This window comes from Falco biarmicus, chromosome 7, assembly GCF_023638135.1.
Source record: "Falco biarmicus isolate bFalBia1 chromosome 7, bFalBia1.pri, whole genome shotgun sequence".
In the NCBI taxonomy this organism is placed as follows: domain Eukaryota; kingdom Metazoa; phylum Chordata; class Aves; order Falconiformes; family Falconidae; genus Falco; species Falco biarmicus.
In genome coordinates, this window is record NC_079294.1 from 13716504 (window position 1) to 13741222 (window position 24719).

The 24719-nt window shown below is 36.9% G+C and overlaps 1 protein-coding gene across 9 annotated transcripts in view; it reads left to right on the plus strand.

The window, feature by feature from the left end:
• HECTD1 (HECT domain E3 ubiquitin protein ligase 1) overlaps positions 1–24719 on the plus strand; it is a 64718-nt gene that overhangs the window by 32776 nt on the left and 7223 nt on the right. For 4 of the 9 annotated variants that reach the window (XM_056345325.1, XM_056345326.1, XM_056345327.1 and 1 more), the window contains exons 15-34: positions 72–148; positions 1558–1692; positions 1916–2062; positions 2450–2544; positions 2967–3072; positions 4060–4194; positions 4281–4420; positions 4952–5275; positions 5728–5894; positions 6075–6251; positions 8999–9835; positions 13074–13295; positions 15071–15204; positions 17105–17261; positions 18116–18338; positions 20979–21033; positions 21263–21445; positions 21775–21985; positions 22068–22153; positions 23263–23390. In XM_056345325.1, coding sequence (XP_056201300.1) covers positions 72–148; positions 1558–1692; positions 1916–2062; positions 2450–2544; positions 2967–3072; positions 4060–4194; positions 4281–4420; positions 4952–5275; positions 5728–5894; positions 6075–6251; positions 8999–9835; positions 13074–13295; positions 15071–15204; positions 17105–17261; positions 18116–18338; positions 20979–21033; positions 21263–21445; positions 21775–21985; positions 22068–22153; positions 23263–23390 — 3739 coding nt within the window. The remainder of the gene's footprint in view (positions 1–71; positions 149–1557; positions 1693–1915; positions 2063–2449; positions 2545–2966; positions 3073–4059; positions 4195–4280; positions 4421–4951; positions 5276–5727; positions 5895–6074; positions 6252–8998; positions 9836–13073; positions 13296–15070; positions 15205–17104; positions 17262–18115; positions 18339–20978; positions 21034–21262; positions 21446–21774; positions 21986–22067; positions 22154–23262; positions 23391–24719) is intronic. The other 5 variants (XM_056345329.1, XM_056345330.1, XM_056345331.1 and 2 more) reach the window with 3 other exon arrangements.

Here is a 24719-nt window from a genome sequence, read left to right on the forward strand (position 1 = left end):
GAGGTAGTTACTCTGTTTGTTGCTTTTCATACCTGTGAGAAATTGCGACTTTTCTAAAAAATATGTTGCAGGGTCAGAATTTGTGACTGGCTGGACAGGCAAAAGAGGAAGAAAGCTGAAATCTAAACTGGAGAAGACAAAGCAAAAGGTTGGTGAGCACCTGTGAATTGTATACTTAGAATTTAAATGAGTTTGTTTTATTTTGTAATATTCTTATGAAGTTGTAGTTTCCTCTTGGAGGATTAAAATCTCTGATTTCAACTAGACACAATTTTAGGATAAACTTGAAGGGGAAAATTTTCATTCAGGACAAAGCACTTCTTCAGGTACTTTTATACAGCAGTAAAAACTCTGCTTTTCTGGAGGACAGTGCATGTTTTTTTAAAAAAAAAAAGTAAGGAAATCCAGGCCTCCTGACCTGTATTTGTATAATTGTGTAGGTTTTTCTTTTTTATATACAGAAAGAAAAGATGTTATGATCAATACTACGGTTGTGTCAGAAACATGTGTTACTTCTATTCACTACATTCAGATATTAATTTTAGACTGGATATTGTGACAGGTAGGGGGGTGGAAGTGAACGGTGCGTTCTGTTGTAGTGAAGCAAAACATGTAAATCCTTCATTTTAGACTTCTCTGAAATTCTTTCTTTTCTCAGACTGAGGGGGGGAAAATAAAGAGGAACTAAGAAATCAGGTATTAAGCTTTTTACAAAACCACAAAATAACTGCATGTTCTTTGGCCAGCTGATGTCAAGAGCTCAGGCTAATCTTCAGTCTTGACTTCTCTTGCAGTTTCTAACAGTGCAGCTGATATGTTCTGTAACACCAAAAATCTGCAGCATGTAAGGACACTTGTATCTGAGGAAGTGTAACACTAAATTGAGTATTAAAATACTGTGGGAATGAGGCTAGGTGGAATGATAAAAGGAGAAGGCAGTGTTCTTTCATATCTAGGATGGCATTGTGTAGCTCCGGAGCATGTGAAACTTATTATTGTAGCACATGTGATGATAATGAAAGGGAACGAATTTTGAGGAAATTTCTTGTAAGCAAAATGTTGTTTAATAAGAACTTACTTTATCAAATCTGTATCTTTGTGTATCCATGCTTTGTAGAAAAAGTAATTCTTAGTATAAGGTCACATAAGGACTTTTTGTGCGAGTTGGTTTAAGACATGAGAATAGAGCATTCAGAAATAGCATAAACCCCCTTAATCTTACTTCTAAAAAGATTACTAGATCCATTATACAGTTCTCAAGAAATAGATTTACAGATTGAGAGTCCTGTCTTTTCTCCTACCTTCGTGCTGTAATTTAATATATGATGGTAAGCGTAGTTACTGTAAGTTTCAAAAAGATTCTGTGTATTTCCATTTATCTCCTCATCCTTTCACAGCCTTTGCCTTTCGTGATGTGTGATAGGTTTTGTTCTTCCCTATTTGTTTGCTTTGTGATGGACTTCTTGAAAAAGATGACCAAGTTTCTAGCATCTTGGAGAACAGTAATAGGCTCATTACAGTAAGATATGACTTTTGATTATCAAAATCCATTTGTAGGTACGCACTATGGCGAGAGATTTATATGATGATCATTTTAAAGCTGTTGAAAGCATGCCTCGAGGAGTAGTTGTAACACTGAGGAACATAGCAACTCAGTTAGAGTCTGCATGGGAACTTCATACAAACAGGCAGGTGAGTGTACCTCCTTTAATTTATAATGTGTGATGGCATTGGAAATGACATCATAATGTTCAGACTAGTCTGTCATAGAAAGTCGCAGTATGTCTGTCGGAAATGTGGGGGTATTCATGCATGTAATTCCTAGTTACGTACCTCACTGGGACAATACGTTTCAAATGAAGCAAGTGGCAAAACTGTTAACTTGTTTCACTTTAATTGCCTTTTTGTCTTTCAGTGTATTGAGGGAGAAAATACTTGGAGAGATTTAATGAAGACTGCTCTGGAAAACTTAATTGTATTATTGAAGGATGAGAATACTATTTCTCCGTATGAGATGTGCAGTAGTGGCTTAGTTCAGTCATTGCTTACAGTTTTAAATAATGTGAGTATATAGAACATAAATCTCTGAAGAGAAACTTTCTTAAAAAAAACAATGTAGGCATGTGTCTTAATTGAGAAAATCTATTATAAATGTGGCTTTTCCCCATCTTGATGAAAATCAGGGAGACTTGCTGCAGTTAGTGGTCTACCCGTTGAATATATGCTATGACAATAGATGACTTCAACTGAAGTAAGCCATGAAAAATCTTGAAATCAACACTGGTCAGTTCTAATGGCTGCTATAATTTAGCTTTTGACATGCAGATTTTGAATAGGAAATTCAGTAAGACTAAAAAGATATTTTTGCCAGTATAAAGAATGAATATATTACTTTGTATTAGGAGTAATGTGTTCTAGTTTGGTTTGTTTTTTTTTTTCCTCCTCTTAGAATGTTGATTTAGATGTGAAACAAGACTGTAGTCAACTGGTAGAGAGAATAAATGTTTTCAAAACAGCGTTCAGTGAAAATGAAGACGATGAAAGGTAAAAACAAAAACCAAAGCAAAAAAACTTCGCATCTGTGAAGCCGTATGATACCTTTAAAGTAATTTAAATCAAAGGAACTGTTCTTTCCATCTTAATTTATCTTTCTCTGGAGTAGGATTGGTCTTAAAAGAGAGCACCTGCTACTGAAGTAGCAATTGAAAGTTTTACTGAATTACGTATGTCTGTAAGAGTCAGCTATAGTGAACGTACCTCTGTTGACAAATGTAAAGGTGACTTCTGTTCATCACTTGCAGATCAATATTTTTCTTACTGTGCTGTAACCATGTGACTGGAGCATGTGGTATCAGCAGAAGTAGCACGCAGAGATATTTGCTACAGCTGGGTACTATCCTCTGAGATACTGTAGATTCTTTTTTTCTCTTTGTGTGTGGTAACACAGTAACTGTTCACTTTCACAGTCGTCCAGCAGTTGCATTAATTCGGAAACTGATAGCGGTGTTAGAATCTATTGAACGTCTACCTCTTCACTTGTATGATACACCAGGATCTACGTACAATCTTCAGGTAAATACACAGTGATAGCAATATATTATGCTGAGTGATACACAACTGCATGTTTTATGTGAAGTTCAGGAAAAGTTACACACATTAAGTCTGTGTGAAGAATATTCTCATAAAGTAGATAAAATCAGATAAAGAACAACAAACTTTTTGGCATCTGTATCCTCTAACACTTAACCTATGTGTTTGGGTGTTCTCTACTGTCATTTTTACACGGAAGTGAAAGTAAATTGTGATTGAAGAGACAATGTGTTTGTTATTTCTTTTGTCTTCAAGTATTGTTCTCTTTGTGTGGGAGTATGCTCCCTAGTAAGTATCCTTACTACTTGAATGAGCATCTTGTTGAAGACAGTTATAAGACATGTTTGTTTGTGATGACTAGGGGTGGGCTGTAATTATTAAAAGTCCCTTCTAGGGCTGTGTGTTCATTTGGTAATACAAGACACCTGCAGGATCAGCAATTTTTTATAAAGGAAAGCTGCAATTAGGCTAAAAATATTACTTTGTTTTTTCCCATTTTTGCAGAGTCGTATTTTTTCCATTTGAAAGCATACTTCAGGATTTTGTGAGATGGCAGCGAAGTGTATTTCTGTTTTGATGTTAAATTACTAGAAGATTGTTGCAGAAAATTCATAAATACGCTGCTGCTATTGAATATTTTGAAAAAGCTTTTGCAGTTTGTGTATTATTGCAGTTGCTCATCTGCAAGATTTGGAAATAAAAGCTATGAAAATACATGAAAAATGAGAAAATATTAGCCTGAATGTGTAATTGACTTATACATTGACTGTCATATTAAAGAATTGTTGGGTTAATTGAAAAAATCAAGTATAGGGAATTACTTTTTAAAGCATTGAAATCTAATATAGTTTAAATTGCACAACAATAATCGATATGCCATTAAAATTGTTATAGTGAAGTACATTGCTTTTCTTAAAATTACAAAAGCTAAACAGAAAAGCCTATATTAATATTTGGCTACTCTTTCAGATATTAACAAGGCGTTTGAGGTTTCGTTTGGAACGTGCCTCAGGGGAGACATCTTTAATAGATCGAACTGGTAGAATGCTAAAGATGGAGCCGTTGGCAACTGTTGAATCTCTAGAACAGTATCTTCTGAAAATGGTGAGCAGCATACCCCACACATGGTTCACAAGGAATGGGTTGCATTTTGCATCTCTAATATTTGACTACCTCTCATTCGTATGTAGGTGGCAAAGCAATGGTACGACTTTGATAGAGCTTCGTTTGTTTTTGTACGAAAATTACGTGAAGGCCAAACGTTTGTGTTTAGGCACCAACATGATTTTGATGAAAATGGAATTATTTACTGGATTGGGACAAACGCAAAGTGAGTTTCTTCAAAGCTAATTATTTTGAAGTCAACACAATGAACTGTCATCCGTGGGGTGGGGAGAGAGAATTCATGATTAAAGGAAATGTGTTATAATTTTTTTAGGAGTGGGACTTATCTTTGCTTATATATTGATCAATAGAATTACATTTCTTTTTGTTCTACCTAAGTAATAGGAAAATAGGAATCCTTGAAGTTCTGTTGAGAATTTGTGTGCTTACGTAAGAAATTAAGGGGTGGGGAAATTTGGGTCTTTGTTTGCTATGGGTTTTTTTGGCTTTGTGCATTTTTTTTGGTTTAGTTTTGGGATTTTTTAAAACCCTGTAGTAAAGTGATGTTTGGAACATCTCTAAAGTTAACTAATTATCTAAAATGTTATTAATCATTTTGGTTTGTAATAAACTCGGCTGTAATATAAAATTAATACTTTACATATACAGAAAGGTACATACGCATATCAGATACACTGATACCTGTTTTGCTAAATGTAAGTCATAATTGAACAGTACGTTTCTCTTTTTAATATAGAACTGCATATGAGTGGGTAAATCCAGCAGCCTATGGGTTAGTAGTGGTTACATCATCAGAAGGAAGAAATCTGCCTTATGGCCGTTTAGAAGACATCCTAAGCCGTGACAGTTCAGCTCTCAATTGTCATACCAACGACGATAAGAATGCTTGGTTTGCCGTAGATCTTGGCCTTTGGGTTATACCATCAGCTTACACGTTACGCCATGCTCGAGGTTATGGTCGATCTGCTCTCAGAAATTGGGTATTCCAGGTATCTAAGGATGGTCAGAACTGGACTACTTTATATACTCATGTTGATGACTGCAGTCTCAATGAACCGGGGTATGTCAGTGATTTTGCCACTATTTATAAAACTGAGCTCGGTTAAAAATATACCTGGCTGTAGACTAATGTATACTATAGGTGTAATAATGTAACTCTATAAAGAAATGGTAGGTGATCTAAATTATCAAGAATGAGACAGAAAATAAGTGATTCATAAGTTTTCTGTGTGGTTCACATGATGGCGTTTGTGCTTTTCCATCAGTGTAAGTTTTGCATTTGATTTTTTTTTTTTTTTCTGAGAAAACAGTAATGCCAGTGCTTACCCAGAGTTTGTCCTTAGTGTTAATGGTTGTATTCTTGGCAGTTTTCTGATTTTATCCGTAGATGATCAGCATTATGGTTTTGTTTGCTTTGGTACTAAGTTATTTTTGGTTTTGCTTTTTTTTTTATTTTGTGGTTTTTTTTTTTTTTTTGTCCCCCACCATGCCCCCTTTCTAATAAATTTAAAGGTCTACAGCAACATGGCCTTTAGATCCTCCAAAAGATGAGAAACAAGGTTGGAGACATGTTAGAATAAAACAGATGGGAAAGAATGCCAGTGGGCAAACACACTACCTCTCCTTGTCTGGATTTGAACTTTATGGCACTGTGAATGGAGTATGTGAAGATCAGCTGGGTAAGAAAAAGAACATGCACATCTTATTTGTTCTTTTAAAATGCTAATGAACATACAATGCAAAAATTGGTGCAAAAAAGCAGGTTAACTTTTGCACTGGAACTTGCTTAGAAAAAAGCTCGAAATTATTCCCCATTTGATACTTGTGTATTGAAATGAAAAGACTTACATTTTTTGTAGGAAAAGCTGCTAAAGAAGCTGAAGCAAATCTGCGAAGGCAGCGACGTCTGGTCCGTTCTCAGGTGTTGAAATATATGGTTCCAGGAGCTCGTGTAATCAGAGGAATTGACTGGAAATGGAGAGATCAGGATGGAAGCCCTCAGGGTGAAGGCACTGTTACAGGAGAGTTGCATAATGGTGAGCACAAATTGTCTGAATTTGTAAACGTCCATGGCATGATTAGTTCATGTGGAACGGGTAGCGTTAAAGTATTTCCTTTGTAGTGTGTTGTGGAAGTTAATAAAATTGTGAATATTTTGGGGAGAAGGAACTCTAATACTACAAGTGTTGTGGTCCGTTTGTGAAATTCCGTTTTAATGCATGAAAAAAATAATTTTGCTGTAAATGAAACTTCTGTAGAGCTTTGATTAAAATACCAAGTTGTTTAGATGTTTGTTATAAAGAAGAAAAAGGTGACTGATGCAAAGTAATTAAGCTGTGGGCCTGCAAAATCTATTATTACCTTCTTCGTTTCTTCTAGCTTAGCATTTGCAATATTTTTCTTGACTTTTGTTGTGTCCTGTACCTTTCCTACCTTGCTAGCTTCATTGGGATCAAGTTGTTATTGTTTTAATTAAAAGCATGAAAAGTAATTCATGTATGGAGCAAAATAAAAACCTGCAACAGCCAAGGAAGTCAGTGCTTAGGCAGCTAAGATACTGAAGAGGCTCCAGAAGAGGTGATGATCTTGTCAGCTGAACAGGCTTTCTACCTTTTTCCCTCTCTTCCCCCTGTTTTGGGGTGTAGAAGACTTGCCTTGTTTCTGAAGCATCTTCAGCCACTCTTCGGCTCGTTCTTAGCTAGGTTTTAAAATTTCTTCTAGTTTGTTGAGTTGTCAGTTCTCAAACATGGAGAAGGAGCCAAAGTACAATGTCTAAATTAAAATGTTTTGAAACTTTGAATCGTATTTAAGGCATTCAGTATAGCTTGTAGGGAATTCTTCCATCATCTGTGTATTGTTCTTATCAGATGCAACAGTATCCATAGCTACATTCTCACTTTGAAGACTTTAGGTATTATTGGTGAGTAGCATTCCACTAAATCAGTTTTCATTCCTATGTTCCGGCAAAACTTTCCCATTTAAGCATAAGTGAAATTTATCAAATGGTAATGCCAAACAATGTGAAATGTGTATTAGCATACTCTTACTTCTGCCACAGTTGTCTTTCAAAAAGAATTTTGAAAATAGTATCCCAGTGACTTTTTTGCCATTATTCACAAGTGTTGACAAATCTTAAGTTGTTTTAGGGCTGTAGTGGTGCAGCAGTAAGACTCCAAGTACACACTTAAGTATTAAAAAAATTGCGCAGATTTGAAACTGTTTGTAATTAATATTTTAGAAAAAGGAACTATACAAAAAAAGAACAGTTTTTTAGTTATCCTTTTACAAAATACTCTGTTCAGACACTCACAAAGGGAAAAAATTATACTGTTCAATTACAATTTCCTTTTGTATTTAATAAGAAAGGTGAATAAACTGTGAAAAAGAAAAAATTCAGACTTGCTTCACAACCTTCAGAGGTTTAGTGACATGAAGCTACTCGGATATAGCTCATGAAGATAGAATAAAATCATACAAGAATAATGTAATCTAAACCTGCTCATGTGGGCGTGAGATGTCTACCATATCTGAAAACTTTATCCATTTTTAAATACTTTACCTCCAAAGTGATATTTTTAAATAGAAAATTGCTTGTGATCTTCTATTTTGGTGTCGAAGTGATGACTTTAGAGTAGTCAAAAGTCAGTACTAAAAAAAAGACAAAAAGACAGTACTAAAAGAACATTTTACTTCAAATTAGCTCTCTTTTATTTTATTAAAGAAAAATATGTGTGCACATCTGGACTCGACATCTTGTTTTGAATTTCTCTGAGGTTACAAAAGATGACTGAGCTTAGAGATTTTATTTTTAAAGCAACTGTGTATCAATTAAAATAGTGACACTGTTTTGTTACAGTTAGTGTACGATAAGAAATACTAGAAGGAATTATTTTTGGTGACTCCGAGATTGTTGTACATACTCAGACAAGCAAAAATAAATTGTTTTGCCCCTGTTTCTGTCCTAGTTAGCTAAATTTTGCATGTTATCCTCATTATTGCAGATTTATTACACTTCAACTGTTAAAAAATACTATACTCAAAAAAAAAAAAAAGTACTCCAAATAGTAATTTAATAAAGGAATTTAAGAGTAGGATCTCTTTTCAGTGTTGTTTTGGTCCCAGTATAAAGTTTTGTTTTGTGAAACTTATTCTTCCCGCAACCCTGAAATCTTACTTGGAAGTGGTCCTTAACTGACTGCTGTAAGACTTTTTTCCTATGAATAAGAAATGTTTGAGTCTGTGTAAATTATTGAACTAAAAAGCTGAGTATCAGTGAATTAATTCTTTCACTTTATAGGGCAAGAATAGGAAATCACAAACTAATCAGTTTCATAAAATGTGTTCTGTCAGGTAAATATGCTTATCCACAAGCATCCAACAAAGAAAAACATTGTAGAATGTCCTTGCAAGAATAACAGTTGCTTGATAGATATAATAAAGTTGTGGTGATACATTTTTGTTATTAGAGAATCTAATAATAAAATGTTGGAAGATTTTAGTAGTTCAGGTTCCTTCCTGAAGGAAGCCTTACTTTTGGCTGGATTCTGGGCCCCTAAAGATAGAGGCGGATGATGCTTGCTGCCTCAGTCTAAAGTAAAAGAACATTTTAAAATACCAAATTGTTTAAACACTTCATTTTGAATTGGCATTAAGGGTTGTTTAGTGACTTTATTAATCCAGGCATGCACCCCTTATGAGAAGCTGATCCCACGTTGTGGAGCTACTGTCTGACACGCTCCTGTCTGCTTTCTGCTGGATCTCACAAACTCCTGTCCCTTTCCAGGCTGGATTGATGTCACCTGGGATGCTGGTGGCTCTAACTCTTACCGTATGGGCGCAGAAGGAAAGTTTGACCTCAAGCTTGCACCAGGGTACGACCCTGATTCAGCGGCATCACCCAAACCTGTTTCATCCACTGTTTCAGGCACAACGCAGTCATGGAGCAGCTTGGTGAAAAACAACTGTCCAGACAAGACGACTGCTGCTGCAGGCTCCTCAAGTAGAAAAGGAAGCAGCAGTTCTGTGTGTAGCGTGGCCAGTAGCAGCGACATCAGCTTGGGTTCGACCAAAATGGAGCGGAGATCAGAGAGTGTAATGGAGCAAAATATAGTTTCAGGCACTGACGTCCATGAACCAATTGTTGTTCTGTCTTCCGCTGATAGTGTACCCCAGGCTGAAGTAGGGTCATCTTCCAGTGCAAGCACCAGCACCTTAACAGCGGACATGGGAAACGAAAATGCAGAGAGGAAGTTAGGTCCTGATAACTCAATACGTACTCCGGGGGAGTCCAGTGCTATATCCATGGGAATTGTTAGCGTAAGCTCTCCTGACGTGAGTTCAGTCTCTGAACTGACTAACAAAGAAGCAGCTTCCCAGCGACCTCTAAGCTCTTCAGCAAGTAACAGACTCTCGGTCAGTTCTTTGTTGGCTGCTGGGGCACCAATGAGCTCCAGTGCAAGCGTTCCTAACTTATCATCTCGAGAAACTTCCAGCCTGGAGTCCTTTGTACGAAGAGTGGCAAACATAGCACGTACCAATGCCACAAACAATATGAATTTAAGCCGAAGTAGCAGTGATAACAATACTAATACTTTGGGAAGAAATGTCATGAGTACTGCAAGTAAGTGAACTGTGTTTATTTTTAGTTGATGCTTTTGTTGTTTCTTTGGCTTTCGTTAGACTTAATGAAGTTTGGATACTGTTGGCCTGATAGAGGAATGAAATTAGAGCAGCATTGACCTTGTGTGTACCTGTGGAACTCATGAAGAGCTCAGAGAGTTCCTGTCAGCTGCAAAGTGTTACGTTGCCCTGTGATGTCAGATTACGCTGTGGTACCCATCAAATAGAAAATAATTTGAATTTGATGTCTTTTACATGTTTAGGAAGAGGGAGAGTATGGTTTAGATCATGAGGCTGGAAGAACAGTAGCTAATGTGGGATACTTTTGCATTCTGCTCTGTGTAGATTATGCATACTCACCTTATGTAGGCCATTTCTGTTTCTATTTCCTCAGGAAAGGCAGTTTATGCGTATTGTGAAGTCCCTGAGTTTAGGAACTATGAACACAGTAAAAAGAAAAAAGTGAACTGCAGTATGATGAGATTTTAGTAGATTCCTGCATTCTGTCAGGCAGAGTAACTTAATGTACTCTAACACTGTGTGTGTTTTCTAAAGATGGTATGGTCATTAAGGCTTAGCTTTGGCATATCAAGTGCAAGGAAGTTTGTAGTTAACAGTGCTTTAAATGGCATTACATACATGCTTTAACAGCTGCCTGTTCTCAGGTTATATGTAAGGTTAAGGTGTTAGCAAGTAAGTTGTAAACCTGCTTGTTGTGGGTTCACTTTTGTGAATTTTCAGCATGCTCCCATCAGAGCTGTTACTCAGCCAGCCTTGTTAGGTATTTTGTTCAGTGCCAGTGATAGTATTTTAACTGGAGAGCTGCATTTCATAGGGTAGGCAAGTTAGAAAAAGAAAAATTACCCAAGCCAGAAAGAAGCACTCAGTTTCTTGTTAAGCTGTCATGCCTTTCTAGGATTTTTGTGCTTTTTGTATTTAAAAACGTGGTGTTTGCTTTTAGCATTTCTAGATATTTTTTTTAATAGTGAGTGTTTTCTTGTTTTGTTGGGAAGGCTTTTTTTTTTTAATGTATTCTTACATTCATACGGTGATGAGGAGGGGGGAGGGAACATCTGCAGCCTGCATTAAAAATGTATGTAAGATAACTCAAGGGAAGATTTCTAGTAACTGATCCCCTTTTAGGAAGATAGCCAGTGCTTCGATTTTAGAGGTAGTTTTGTGCTGGGAGGAGAGAGACAGCACCTTTGAAAAACATAGTAAGATAGTTCAACAGTATATTTGACAGATTTTATGAATGTTTGATATCATACAGTACTGAAGTTGGAAATAAGAATGTGGCAAATTAAACATTAGATTTAATATTAGAAGATATATTTAAAATTATCCCTCATGTAGGAATTATTTTGGTTTATACATTTTATACAAGTAGAAACTTGTGCCCCAGAAAGAGATCAGAGACTGAATTTGAGCAATCTGACCAGAGTTCTATTAGAATACTGTAAAATGCTTGGATATTTTTTGTTTTGGGGTTGGGTGTTTGTTTTTTTATTTGTTTTGGTCTGTCCAGTTTCTTTTTAAAAAAACCAAAACACCAAAAAACCCAAAACAAACAAACAAAAAAAACCCGACAAAAAACTGAAGCCTGAAATCATGGTTAGTGATGTAAGTCTTTCTGGACTTGCTGTAGTGGTTGCATTTTAAAACGTCAGTATTTGCCAGGAGTTAAGTGGTGTCTAGAGTAGGCAGTTTCAATTTGCTTTTGAAGTCTGAGCAAGTGAAATGCTGACACTTGTTTTTTTTTTTTTCTGTTTATGGTAGCAGCAAAGAGTTTACTATTATTAATTGGAGTGGAAGATATGAATACTGAACAGCTTATTTTCAAGTTCTTAAACAACAAAAAAACCCTTTGGTTTAGAAGATTTCCATGCTTTCATAGAGATAAGCATGGGCTTATTAACAACCCCAAATTTAAACTTCACTCTCTCCTGCATAGAAATAGTTTCAAGCACTGTACCTGCTTTGGGCCACCTTTGCTGAGATTTTATTTGCATTTTTATATTTTTATTTAAAAACTGTTACTTAGGTTCCTTGGTGTGGGAGTAACTGACAAACAGCAAACCCAGAAACAGTAATACTAATTTTTCTCAAATAGCTACCAAATGCACTTAGGGGAAGAATCTGTTATATTTTATCCTTTTTCAAGGGTAGTAGCCTTTGCAAACCTTGGTAATAATAGTCTGAAATACAGAATTTAGATATTTATTCTTTTTTTATAAGAAAGCACTGCCTTAGTTTTCATAAGCTACAATAATGAAAATGTTCACTGGAAAACTGCAAAACTTGCATTTGATAAATTTTAGAAAAGGCAGATTGGTTTAAATGTAAGTATAGGTGACCCCTCAAATTTGCACATGCAAATGTGATTAATTTCCTGTGTTTGCAGATAAGCCTGCAAGAAAATATTTGGAAGATTGGGATGTAAATGTGTAGTTGCACATAGATATAACTTACACTCAGTTATGTACACTATCTGAAATTCTTTCTGTTGAGTTTACGGTGAATTCAGTTGTGTTTCAGTTGCTAACTAAAATGCATCTACTGTGTTTTATTTGAATGTGCAGTAAGGTAACTTCTTAGCTGTTGCTTGCTTATTCTGAAAAATAATAATATAAATCATCCACCATAAGTAAGATATTCAGTCACATGCTTCATAGTACTGCCAACTAAGGCTTGTTGCCTGAACTTGTTGCTATTTGTGCTAATGGTTATGTGAAAGGTAACAAGCTGCTTTAAGAACTTCGGAAAAATGCACAAAAATCACAAATTCTATGTTTGTCTTATTATGTTCTGTTCTCAGTTTGTTTATATATAGTTAAACTGTTTTCCCTGTATAACTTTAATTATTTTGCTGTTCAGAGGTTAAATTATGTTTTAGGCTTTAAGACAGACACAGTATTGGAATAACAGACTTCAGAAATACTTCTCATATGTTGAAAATGAAATTAAGTGATTTCAGATTTATGGTGGGATTTGGAGATTTATTTAATAAAATTTGTTTTAAATGTATGCAAAGGAATATGCTCAGAAGTGGGCATCTGCATTGTAGAGTGCACTTTTGCACTGGGAAACCCTTCCCCTTTATTTTGTTGTTCTTAATTGTAAAATAACACATCTGATAATTTTTCGACCCCAAATATATTTTTCAACGCAGGATCATGCATGTAAATTGTACTCTTCGTCAAATCATTTATTTTATCTTACCATATCTTTATCTATAGCTTCTCCTCTTATGGGTGCCCAAAGTTTTCCTAATCTGACTACAACTGGTACCACATCAACAGTGACCATGTCTACATCCAGTGTTACTAGCAGCAGCAATGTAGCTACAGCAACTACAGTTTTATCTGTTGGTCAGTCGCTTAGTAATACTCTAACTACTAGCCTAACATCAACATCTAGTGAGAGCGATACAGGTCAGGAGGCAGAATATTCTTTATATGGTAAGTTTCATTTTTAAATGAACATAAGCAGACTTCCCATTAATGATTTTTCCTTTTTTTCTGTTACTGTGATTTTCTCCTGTAGTAGCTTATTTACTGAAAAGTATTTGAAAGTTGAGCTTGTCATATTTACTAGTTCTGTAAGGCAGTAAGTAAAATAATGTTAACTTTTAGTAGTACTATTTACTATATTACTGTAACCAATAGTAGTATTTCCTTATGTTTTCAGGTCTTTTATTTTCAGTAGTTTCTATCCCACATTGTTATTTATGGTATATTTTATTTAGGAACTTAACCTTTTCCTTAAGTCAGTTTAGTATCTAACGTAGTTTGCATATGAACTTCTAATTAAAATCCAAATGTTGTTCCTCATTGCGTTGTATAGGCATGTTACATGCTCAGTCTGAGGTACCTTGTATTACTCAGTAATTGAAAAGCATCTGCCATTAGGTGCATTATACACTTAAAACAGTGTATAAGGTTCCATGTATCTCAGTAGCATAATAGTAATTGAAAAAATAATTGGAAAGAAGACAGAAATGAAAATGACACAGAGAATGGAATTATGTGATTTGAGGAACAAAATTCAGAGTTGTTAGGTGGACACTCTGAGCTAGAAACAGACGTTGGGACAGAAGTTATTTGCAGGATATGAACACGGTGAGAGAAGATTTAGGTAACTAGGTTGATAATATCTAGGAATCAAGCTGATGAAATGAAGTCAAGAAAAATCTGGGCTAGATATGGGAAAGTACTTCCTAATGTGAAGTTTATTGCATTGTGAGATGTTCTTGAAAGAAAAGATACTTGATTTCTTTAGGATTTGATTGGATTAAGGTTGTGTTCTATTTAGCTGCCTATTGAAATTGCTTGAAAAATATCTGGTAATTTCAATGGATATTGGAATTGAGCTGCTTGGAGGCAGTCGATGAAGATATATGCATATGCCATCTCCCCTTACTCTTTTAATTAAGGTTCATTTGATAGTTTGATTATGTGACAAGTCTTAAAATACATCATAAAAAATGGGGCAAATAGTTTCCTTAAAGTTTCTGTTGGGGCATTAACAGCAATTTGAAGGGTGTTTGGGTGGTATAGATAGTTTATATGTGTACAGAAAAATTTAAAACTTCAATGGTACATCTCAGTCCACCTTGGATGGCTGTCAACTTTTTTGGTTTTGGGAGGTTGGTTTTGAAGTGTTAGTACTAGGTGGGTGAAAATGAACTTTGTATCTGTCTTCAGCTTGTTGTTAATCAATTAGCAATTGAGTCTTTAAAATTATCACTTTTAAATGGTTATTTTAGATGTCCTTTACATTGTAACTTGAGGTCTTAAGCCACACATTCTCAGTGGAAATTACATCACTAATCTGTTCTTAAATTAATTAGACATAGAAGCAGTATACATTTGTGTACCATTTTTTGCCATCTTTTGTAATTTATAATAAGTGTAATTATGAAACATTTGATATAAGCGAATGAGAAACCGATCACTTGCTGATCACTCTCAATTATACAAATGTTAAGTGCTTCTTTTGTTAGTTATGCTATTGACTAGACCCCTGGACTTTTTGTCAGGTGTATGCTTTTATCACAGCTTTTAATCTTATTATGCCATAAGCAGTGTTTTAGTTCTCTCTTTTGCTTGTTTAAGTGAGATTTGTTTTATCACTCTTCCCAGTGCTCCTGTTCTTTAATTTTCAAAATTTTGCTTTAAAAGTTATTCTTGGCTTTTGTTCTGTATGTAAATACGTGTATATATATGTATTATAGATTTTCTTGATAGCTGCCGAGCTAGTACTCTGTTGGCAGAGTTAGATGATGATGAGGATCTACCTGAACCAGATGAAGAAGATGACGAAAATGAAGATGATAACCAAGAAGATCAAGAATATGAGGAAGTTATGGTACAGTATAGTTAACATAGATAGTATCTTAATTGGCTAACAGATGCATTAAAAATCCACAGGTTCTTTTGACGATATGGGGTCCTAGCTATAGTCTTCCCATTAATTAAAATAAAGGTATTTAGATTTTGGACTACTAGTTTGGAGTACCTGTCCATTAGGACTTGTAAATGCCAAAGTTGGAATCATGTTACACTTTTCGGGGGCTGCAAACTGAATACTACTTTACAAAGACAGTTCATTGTCCCTTTTCCCCATTCTTGCATATAATTGAGTATTAAGAAAGCTGTTTTCTCATGCACTGAAGTGGGTGTGATAAAATTGCAAGGCCTCACTAGATAGGACAACTTACGGGGCAGTCCCCTTTCTGTAGAAGTCTGATTGCACACCTTCAACATTTATTCCGCAGAAAAGTGTTTTTGAACACCAGCACACCCTGAGACCTTATAGGCCAGAATTAACATCTTAAAACCAACCTGGGGACAAGCTGACAGACTAGAAATGATGGATCAGTAGTTTACTGGCTGATAAAATGGTATAACTTTGGGGGTAGGCTGCTGAATTTTGTGGTGATACAGTTCTGGGGCATGTTTAACTGTAGGGCTGTGTGAAGTAAACTGTAATAATTAAATATGCCAGAGGAATTATCCCTTAAAAAAATAAAAGGGGAGGGCAAGTCAGACTCCAGCAGGTTAGTCCACATGGCTGTTGCCTACATTATTGTGAGTTCTGGCTTTTCGTTTGGTTGTTTTTTAGTGGTATGAATAATGCTTGGTCTTCTACCACTACTGAAGTGATCAGAATGGATATTGCAAGGTCTAAGAGTAAAAAATTTAAGACTTCACTAATGATAATTTAGTGTTTATTACATAGATGTAAATATTGTTTTATGGACTTATAGAAACTTACTCTTGTAATTACTATGCAAACTTTTAGTCATTTGAACCAAAAAATTAGCATTTTAACCTACGGTGATTATGCTTTTAATAGAAATTCAGTTATATTCCTGAATATTTCATTATTTCACCTTCTGCATAAAGATGTGAAGTTAGGCATGGAAAAGCCAGTACTGTTTAAGTGGATCTACATGCAAAAAATAACCTTAGTTTGTAGATTGTTGATCACTTTTCAGAAATTATTACATGGAGTTACTATTATTGTTCACAGGAAGAAGCAGAAATAGCTAAATTAGCCTTTACTTAAGATTACACAGCAAGAATCGGATCTGGAAAAGAAAATTTTCCTTTCTTGTGTTCCAGTTCTGTTCCCTTGGATACGCTATGTAATTCTTATCGATGAGGAGTTGAACAGATTAAAAGCGTGTTGTAGAAAAGTCATAAGCAGTACTTGCTACAGCTTATTGAAAATTAGATTTCTTCTCACCATAATAGTGCCATTATTTTGGGATTTGATTTAATCTCTGGGTAAAATGTGTATACATTAAATATCAATATATGTGTATACATTCAAAAAAATACTTCTTATTTTCAGAAAAAACTATGTTTATTTTGACACCATTGATTTATTTGAATCGTTGATATTCCAGACTTTGTGGAATACACAAAACATCTACACCTACACCAAGTTTGCTGGTCTACAGTAGTCTGTATTTCCCTATACTTTGGTGCTTCATGGAAAGTTTCATTCTTTCCAAGAACTGTAGATACACCTGGTGTAAGGTTAGCCCATTTATGTGGATTTTTGTATGTCTGTGGTTTTGATAATTCTCTGGATTCCTGCTTGACCAGTTAGATGCAAATAATACTGTTACGTGCCAGCTTTGGTATCTTTTGTGTGAGTTTTAGTTTACATAACTGCTATATTCCCTAACTGACTGTTAAATATTTGATCAAATGATTCTTTGTAGTAGAATCTAAAAAACTACTACTTTTTTTTTTAGGAAGAAGAGGAGTATGAAACCAAAGGAGGCCGCAGAAGAACATGGGATGATGATTATGTATTGAAAAGGCAGTTTTCTGCTCTGGTTCCTGCTTTTGACCCAAGACCTGGTCGTACTAATGTTCAACAGACAACTGACCTAGAAATCCCTCCACCAGGTATGCTGACAAGGCATTTGTGATCGTGGGTCTGGTTTTGGGATGGAGACTCTCTGTTAAGGGTCCATTGGGCTTTGGGGATCCTATTACTATTGACCAGTACAACATGCTTTTGTGGCTGCATGGCTTTTCTCTGTTTGAATGAGAGTTTTGTCTACCTCTGCAGCTTCAAGTGTTATTGAGGGAAAAATAAATTAAATGTTGTGTGAAACAAGCATACTCATGAATTTCACTTGGACTAGTGATAGATGTCTTGCTATGTCTGGTTCCAGCTGCAGAGAGCAATCTGTGTGTTGAGCTACCCAAAATAGATTTGGTTGGAGAGGGCTTGTTGAAAGAGTCCAGAGCAGAGGCGGGGGGGAAGCTGACACGGTGATTGAGCAGTTGGTATGACCAGCAGCGTAGCGCCTGTCATCTTGATCTTTAGTTCATTCTTGGTCAGCAGTGTGGGTGAAGTCAGTACTCATTACAGAAAGGAATACATAGGTTGAGCTTATGTGGAAACAAGCCACTGTTGATTTTGGTGAACTGAAAGGTCAATACAACAGGAGGATGCTGTGTATGAAAAGAATGCATGTGCTGTCGTCATATTAAAGGGGATGTTATGAAGATGTAAGGATCAGTAGGCATTTCAGAAATACCTGGTAGCTGTACTGGCATAAAGAAGTACTGCAGTTACAGCCCTTAAATATAGTTCCTAGTTAGAACTGAGGATCATCTCTTTGGCATGTGTGCAGGAACTCTTCACGCTTCCTTATTGAGCTAGTTTATTATTATTACTAATGTTTGAGCCAACTTGTCATGCTTTATATATTTCTGTATTAATGGCTTCTCAAATGATTTTTTACATGCAGGTACACCTCATTCAGAACTCTTGGAAGAGGTTGAGTGCATGCCTTCGCCACGTTTAGCACTCACCTTGAAAGTTTCAGGTCTCGGAACAACTCGAGAAGTGGAATTGCCCCTAACGAACTTCCGGTCTACCATCTTTTACTATGTACAGAAATTGTTACAGCTTTCCTGTAACGGCAACGTGAAATCTGACAAACTTAGACGTATTTGGGAGCCAACATACACGTAAGCTTACAAGTTTGTTATTCTGTGTAAAGAACACGGTGACTGGTTAGGAAACAGGTGTGAAACAATGTTAGTTTTTTCTTCCTCCTGTGTAGGAAGCAATGCTAGAGTTAGTTTTTCTTCCATTTATGTCAGGTTGTTCTTACTGGTTGTATAGCTAGTGCTGTGACTACAAAACAAAAAAAACCATAATGTCTAATGCTCAGCTGTGACTTGTTCACAATATTTCAAAAGTCAAAACAATTGACCAAGAGAGGAGAATTTGGTCTGTTTAGGGATCTGCGTGAAAGAATCCCATGGGGATATCGTCTTAGACAGAAGGGAGGTCCAGGAGAGGTGATGGGTTTTTCAAGGATCACTTCCTCCAGACCCAAGTGCAATCCATCCCAGTGTGTGGGATGTCAGGCAGAGGCAGTAGGAGACCTGCATTGATGAACAAGAAACTCACAGCAGAACTCAAAACATAAAAAGGAAGCGTGCAAGAGGTGGAAGAAGGGTTAAGTGACCCAGGAGGAATATAGAGTCATTGTCCCAGCATGAAGATACAGGGTTAGGAAAGCCAAAGCCTATCTGGAGTTGAATCTGGTGGGAGATGTGAAGGGCAAAAGGTTAGGGAGCACTTAAAGAAACATGAGTCTGTGGGACCCAGTGGGATGCACCTGCAGGAGCCGGCCACTCTTGATTATCTTTGAAAGGTCGTGGTGACTGGGAGACATTTCTGAGGGCTGGAGGAAAGCAAGTGTCACTCCAGTCTCCCCAAAGGCAAGAAAGATCTAGGGAACTATGGACTGGTCAGGCTGTCCTTCATCCTTGGAAAGGTGATGAAAATAGCCCTGGAAACCATTTTCAAACAATGAAGGACAAGAAGGTGACTGGAAGTAGGTAGCATGGATTTATGAAGAGGAAATGATACTTAACCTGGTAGCCTTCAATAGTAAGATGACTAGCTCAGTGGATGAGCAGAAGGCAGCAGATGTTGTTTTCCTCAGCTTCAGCAAGGCTTTCAACACTTTATCCCTCATTGGTGAACTAATAAAATATGGACTAGATAGTGTCTGAAAACTGCCTGAACTGCCAAGCTTAGATGGTTGTGACAGTTGTTATGGACTCCATCGACCTCCAGGCAATGGAGCCCAGCTGGTGTACCCAAAGGGTTGGTACTCCTGCATTAATGAGCTGCATGGTGGGACAGAGCAGACCCTCGGCAAGCTTGCAGGCAAAGCGAAACTGAGAGGAATCATTGTTTCACCAGACGATTGTGCTACTGTTCTGAGAGACCTCATCAGGCTGCAGAAAGGGGGACACGGGAACTTCATGAAGTTCTGCAAAGGGAAATGCAAAATCTGGCAGCTGGGGAAAAATAACTGCGTGTGCTGGTCCGGGCTGGGGGCCAGCTGGCTGGGAAGCAGCTTGGCGGAAAAGGTCCTGAGGGTCCTGGTGGGCATAAAATTGAATGCGAGTCAGCTATAGACCTGGCAGCATCTTGGGCTGCATTAGGAGGGCTGAGGGAGGTGAGCCTTCCCCCTCGGTTCAGCACTGGTGGGACACATCTGGAGTGCGATGTCCAGTTCAGGGCTTCTCGGTACCAGAGAGATACGGGCAGTGGTGTGAATCCAGCAGAGGGCTGCTGTGGTGGTTAAAGGCTCTGGAGCATTTGTCACACAGAGTCTGAGAGATCCTGCGACTGTCCAGCCTGGAGAAAAAAAGGCTTGTGGGATCTTGCCAATGTGTATGAACACCTGATGGGAGGAATAGGGAAGACTCTTCTTTGTTGTGACAAGTGAAAAGGACAAGAATAAAATGTCTCAAATTGAAACAGGGGAAATTCCATTTAAATATGCCATTTGAGCAAGGGTATTGGACTAGGTCTCCAGAGGTCCCTTCCAACTTCTGCTGTTCTCTCTACCCTTATTTGACCTTACTAGCTTTAAAATAATAGACAGAAATTGTAAGACTACATGATTGTGCGTGTTTTCCATTTGCTACACCAATGTAACTTTGTTCCTACGAGAAAACTGACTTACACAAAAGCAAAAACTGCAATAAGTTGGTTGCAGTTTTTTAACCTCGTATTTCAGATTTCAGCAGTGCTTACACATTGCACCTGTTTTCTGAGTTGCCTTGGGTCAACAGTTGTGTGCTGTAACAAAACTGTTTTCTAGTTATGAAACATGAGAAATAGTTGTAAATATCTCCTAAGTTAATACATGGCAATCTACCCTGGGACTTCAAAATTTCAAAGAGGTGATGCACGTGTAGTGAAGAACCTAAAGTTGGCTTGGGAAATTTGCACCATCAAGGTTGTTTGATTACTCAAACCTTACTTCAGGAAACCTAAATTAAATGTGTTGCGAGATAAATATTGACATCATGAAAATTAAATATGAGTTTAAGAGCTTCGCTGTGTCAGGGTATCCCAGATGTTCTGTGCAGCAAAGGACAGCTGCTGTTGCTGTTTTACATCATGTTATCTAAATGTCATCGATGTCTAACGAGTCAATGTATAACTTGAGAGTTTAGAGGATGTGCTATGAGTATGAAATATTAACTCATTGTTTTGGTATCTAGAATCATTTAAACTTCAGAATTTAGAGGATGTGCTATGAGTATGAAATATTAACTCATTGTTTTGGTATCTAGAATCATGTACAGAGAAATGAAGGATTCTGATAAAGAGAAAGAAAGTGGAAAAATGGTAAGACTTTGTATGTTTTTGTGGCTGTTCAGACAAAAGCAAAACAAATCTTACTGCAGTTTTTGAAATGCTACATTAAAAAAACTAACAGTTTTTGATTACTGATGAAAGGATATGAGTGAGTATATTTGTAAATGCATGCTCCTTAAAAAAAACAGCGTGTAATGCATGTGAAATCTTGAAGACTTTACAATCAGGAAAAGCCAACATTTGGTGGTTCCTGTTGTAGGGTTGCTGGTCAGTAGAGCATGTGGAGCAGTACCTTGGCACTGACGAATTACCAAAGAATGACTTGATAACCTACCTGCAGAAGAATGCAGACTCAGCTTTCCTGCGCCACTGGAAATTAACCGGCACTAATAAAAGTATTAGGAAAAACAGAAATTGTTCCCAGCTCATAGCTGCATACAAGGTATATGTCTGCATCCAAACTTTTTTATTATGAATGGCTGTGTGCTTTGTTTTGCAGCTTTAAAGATTCTTGTGGAGGAGGGATATGACAGGGATAGGAAAGTTGAATGTTCACGTGCCAATATCAAGTTTAGGTTTTGCTACCGTTGTTTTTTCTGTCTTCTGGTCATGTTAAAATACATTTGAATCATGATTTGAACCATCCACAATATAACTAAGTGTTGAGGTTGAACATGGTAACCATCCTGATTTTTCAAATCATTAACTTGGAGTGCACCATCCTAAATACAGTAATGCATACAGTTTCCATTCTTAACAATTCTTCTACAGGATTTTTGTGAGCATGGATCAAAGTCTGGATTAAGTCAGGGGGCCATTTCTACTCTTCAAAATTCTGATATCCTTAGTTTGGCAAAGGAACAACCTCAGGCCAAAGCTGGCAGCGGGCAGAACTCCTGTGGAGTAGAAGATGTTCTGCAGTTACTTCGCATTTTGTATATAGTTGCTAGTGACCCTTACACAGCGCGAACAGCTCAAGAAGGTAAGTTAGTTACCTAGCAGAGCTTCTTAAATGTTTTAATGAAAACAAAATAAAGGAAAATTTTTCTCTTGATTATTTTCAGAAGGGGATGAGCATCCTCAGTTTAACTTTCCACCAGATGAATTCACAAGCAAAAAAATTACTACGAAGATTCTGCAACAGATTGAGGTATTACATAATGTATAATGCACAATGTATATATGTAACATTGTTTTTAAGACTCTTATTCCTTACTTTCTTTGGAATTGTTAGGGGGTTTTGCCATTTTGACTTTTGAATTGCTTCATATGACGCTTACTTCCTTATATTTTGTATGAGTAAATTCTGTAAAAACAGACTAGTCTGAATAAAACACACCAAGAAAAAAATAACAAATTGTATCTTTTGATTATAGAGAATAATTTTTTTTCTGCACCAAACAGAATGTAGTGTACCTATGTCTGTCTGATCATATTGTATCAAAGGCAATTAATTTAATTGTGTTAGGGTTCACAAACATTTTGTTGTATATATTTTCCACATAAAGCTTTCAAAAATGGCATTTAAAAAACATATTGGTAGCAGATCAGTTAGATGCATTCAAAGGAAAACCATAAGATGTAGTTGTTCAAGTACTTTAAGATGTTAAGTAGAACTACTTTTTTGTTAGAAAAAATACTTGAAGATGATGAAGATTCTTGACTTGCTTCACCCTTACGTACTTTTTGAGGGTTTTTTTTAATTATGTGATGTTGCTCTGATTATTCACTAAAACAAAGTTCAGTTTTTCGTATTCTTAAATATCTTTCTAGTAATTATTTCTGCAGTCTTTTTTTATTATACTTGCTTTTTAGGAAGGACTGTAGTAATATTTCAGTGGGGAGCAACTTTACTACTACCAAGTTTCTTTTGTGTCGTCTTGCATTGAGGACATAGTATCTAATCACTTTTGGGCAAAACTCAGAAGCAATTCTTTCCAGTTAATTCTATATTCAGATCTCCTCACAGTTTTTTGAGTAGTACAGATCCCAGAGATTTACTGCAGCTTGTAGTGTCTTTGCTCCGAAGTGCTTTGTGTTCACTCTTGACTCCTAGAAACTTTGTGAACTTCTCATTCATAGCATTTAAAAAAAATAAAATAAATGGCAGTTGCTGAGAAAGGAGGAACTTGCTCAAGCCCAGGTGGAAACTCCGTACTTGAGTGTATTGGGTGTCTAGGTACTTAGTTACAAATGTATTGGGATGACATGAATCTAATATTACAAACACTTATTTTTTTCCCTTGTATTAAACTACAGGAACCCTTGGCTCTTGCAAGTGGAGCTTTGCCAGACTGGTGTGAGCAGCTAACAAGCAAGTGTCCTTTCTTAATTCCATTTGAAACAAGACAGTTGTACTTCACATGCACAGCATTTGGAGCATCAAGGTAAAAAAAAAAAAAAAAAAAAAAAAACCAAACACAAAAAAAACCCCTCAACTAATGCTGCTTTCTTTTTATTAGTAATTTTTTTAATTGCTGATTCACAGAACAAGACAGATTTTGTTTGCCAAATGTAAAGCATTTTGGATATTAGAAAAAAAGGGAAGATGAGGGAAGAAATGGCTTGGATGGGTGTACTCTACGCTGGGTAAAAAGCTGGTTGAACAGCTGAGCCCAGGGAGTGGTGGTGGATGGAGTTACAACCCAGCTGGTGGCTGGTCACAGGTGGTGTTCCCCAGGGCTCAGTATTGGCACGAGGTCTGTTTAGTATCTTTACAGTTGATCTGGATGAGGGGATCGACTGCACCCTCAGTGAGTTTGCAGATGACACCAAGCTGGGGGGAAGTGTTGATCTGCTGGGGGCAGGCAGGCTCTGCAGAGGGATCTGGGCAGTCTGGACCCATGGGCCGAGGCCGGTTGTATGAGGTTCAACAAGGCTCAGTGCCGGGTCCTGCCCTTGGGTCACACCAGCCCCACGTAGCGCTGCAGGCTCTGCTGAGGAACAGCTGAGGGAACTGGGATTGTTTAGTCTGGAGAAGAGGAGGCTCAGGGGGAACATTATTGCTCTCTACACCTACCCAAAAGGAGGTTGTAGTCAGGTGGAGGTAGGTCTCTTCTCTTAGGTAACTAGTGACAGGACAAGAGGAGATGGCCTCAGGTTGCAGCAGGGAGGTTTAGATTGGATATTAGGAAATACCAAAACTGCTCAGAACTGGCTGGACATAGGTCAGCAGGTAGTAAGCAGCTGTATTGTGGATCACTAATTATTTTATCATGATTATCATTTATTTATTAGTATTAATTTCCTTCTTTTCTCTCCTATTAAAATGTCTTTATTGCAACCCAAAGATTTTACTTTTTTCCCCCAGTTCTCTCCCCTGTCCCACGGGGCAGTTGGGGGTGAGCAAGCAGCATTGTGGTGTTTAGCTGCCTGCCAGGTTAAACCATGACAGAAGCTTATGCTGAGTAGCCCGTCCTCTGTTTGATACTCTTCAGGAAGTTCCTTTGAAGAAAGTACATTTTTCAACTTCAGCTGAAGACTTGCTTGTGTACCTCTACCTGGGTTGTCCTATCAGGCAGTAACTGGGTTGCAGTTCATTGCATAAAGGAGTAAGAAACAACAGAGAAAATATCCTGAAAATAAATGTGAATTAAATGTTTTTTGAAAACATAACCAAAGAACATATGTTTTATTTTTATAGTGCCTACAGTGGTTTGGTGATTGCTTGTTTTGGTTCATTTATTTTTAATTCACTACAGTCTTAAAAAAATAGA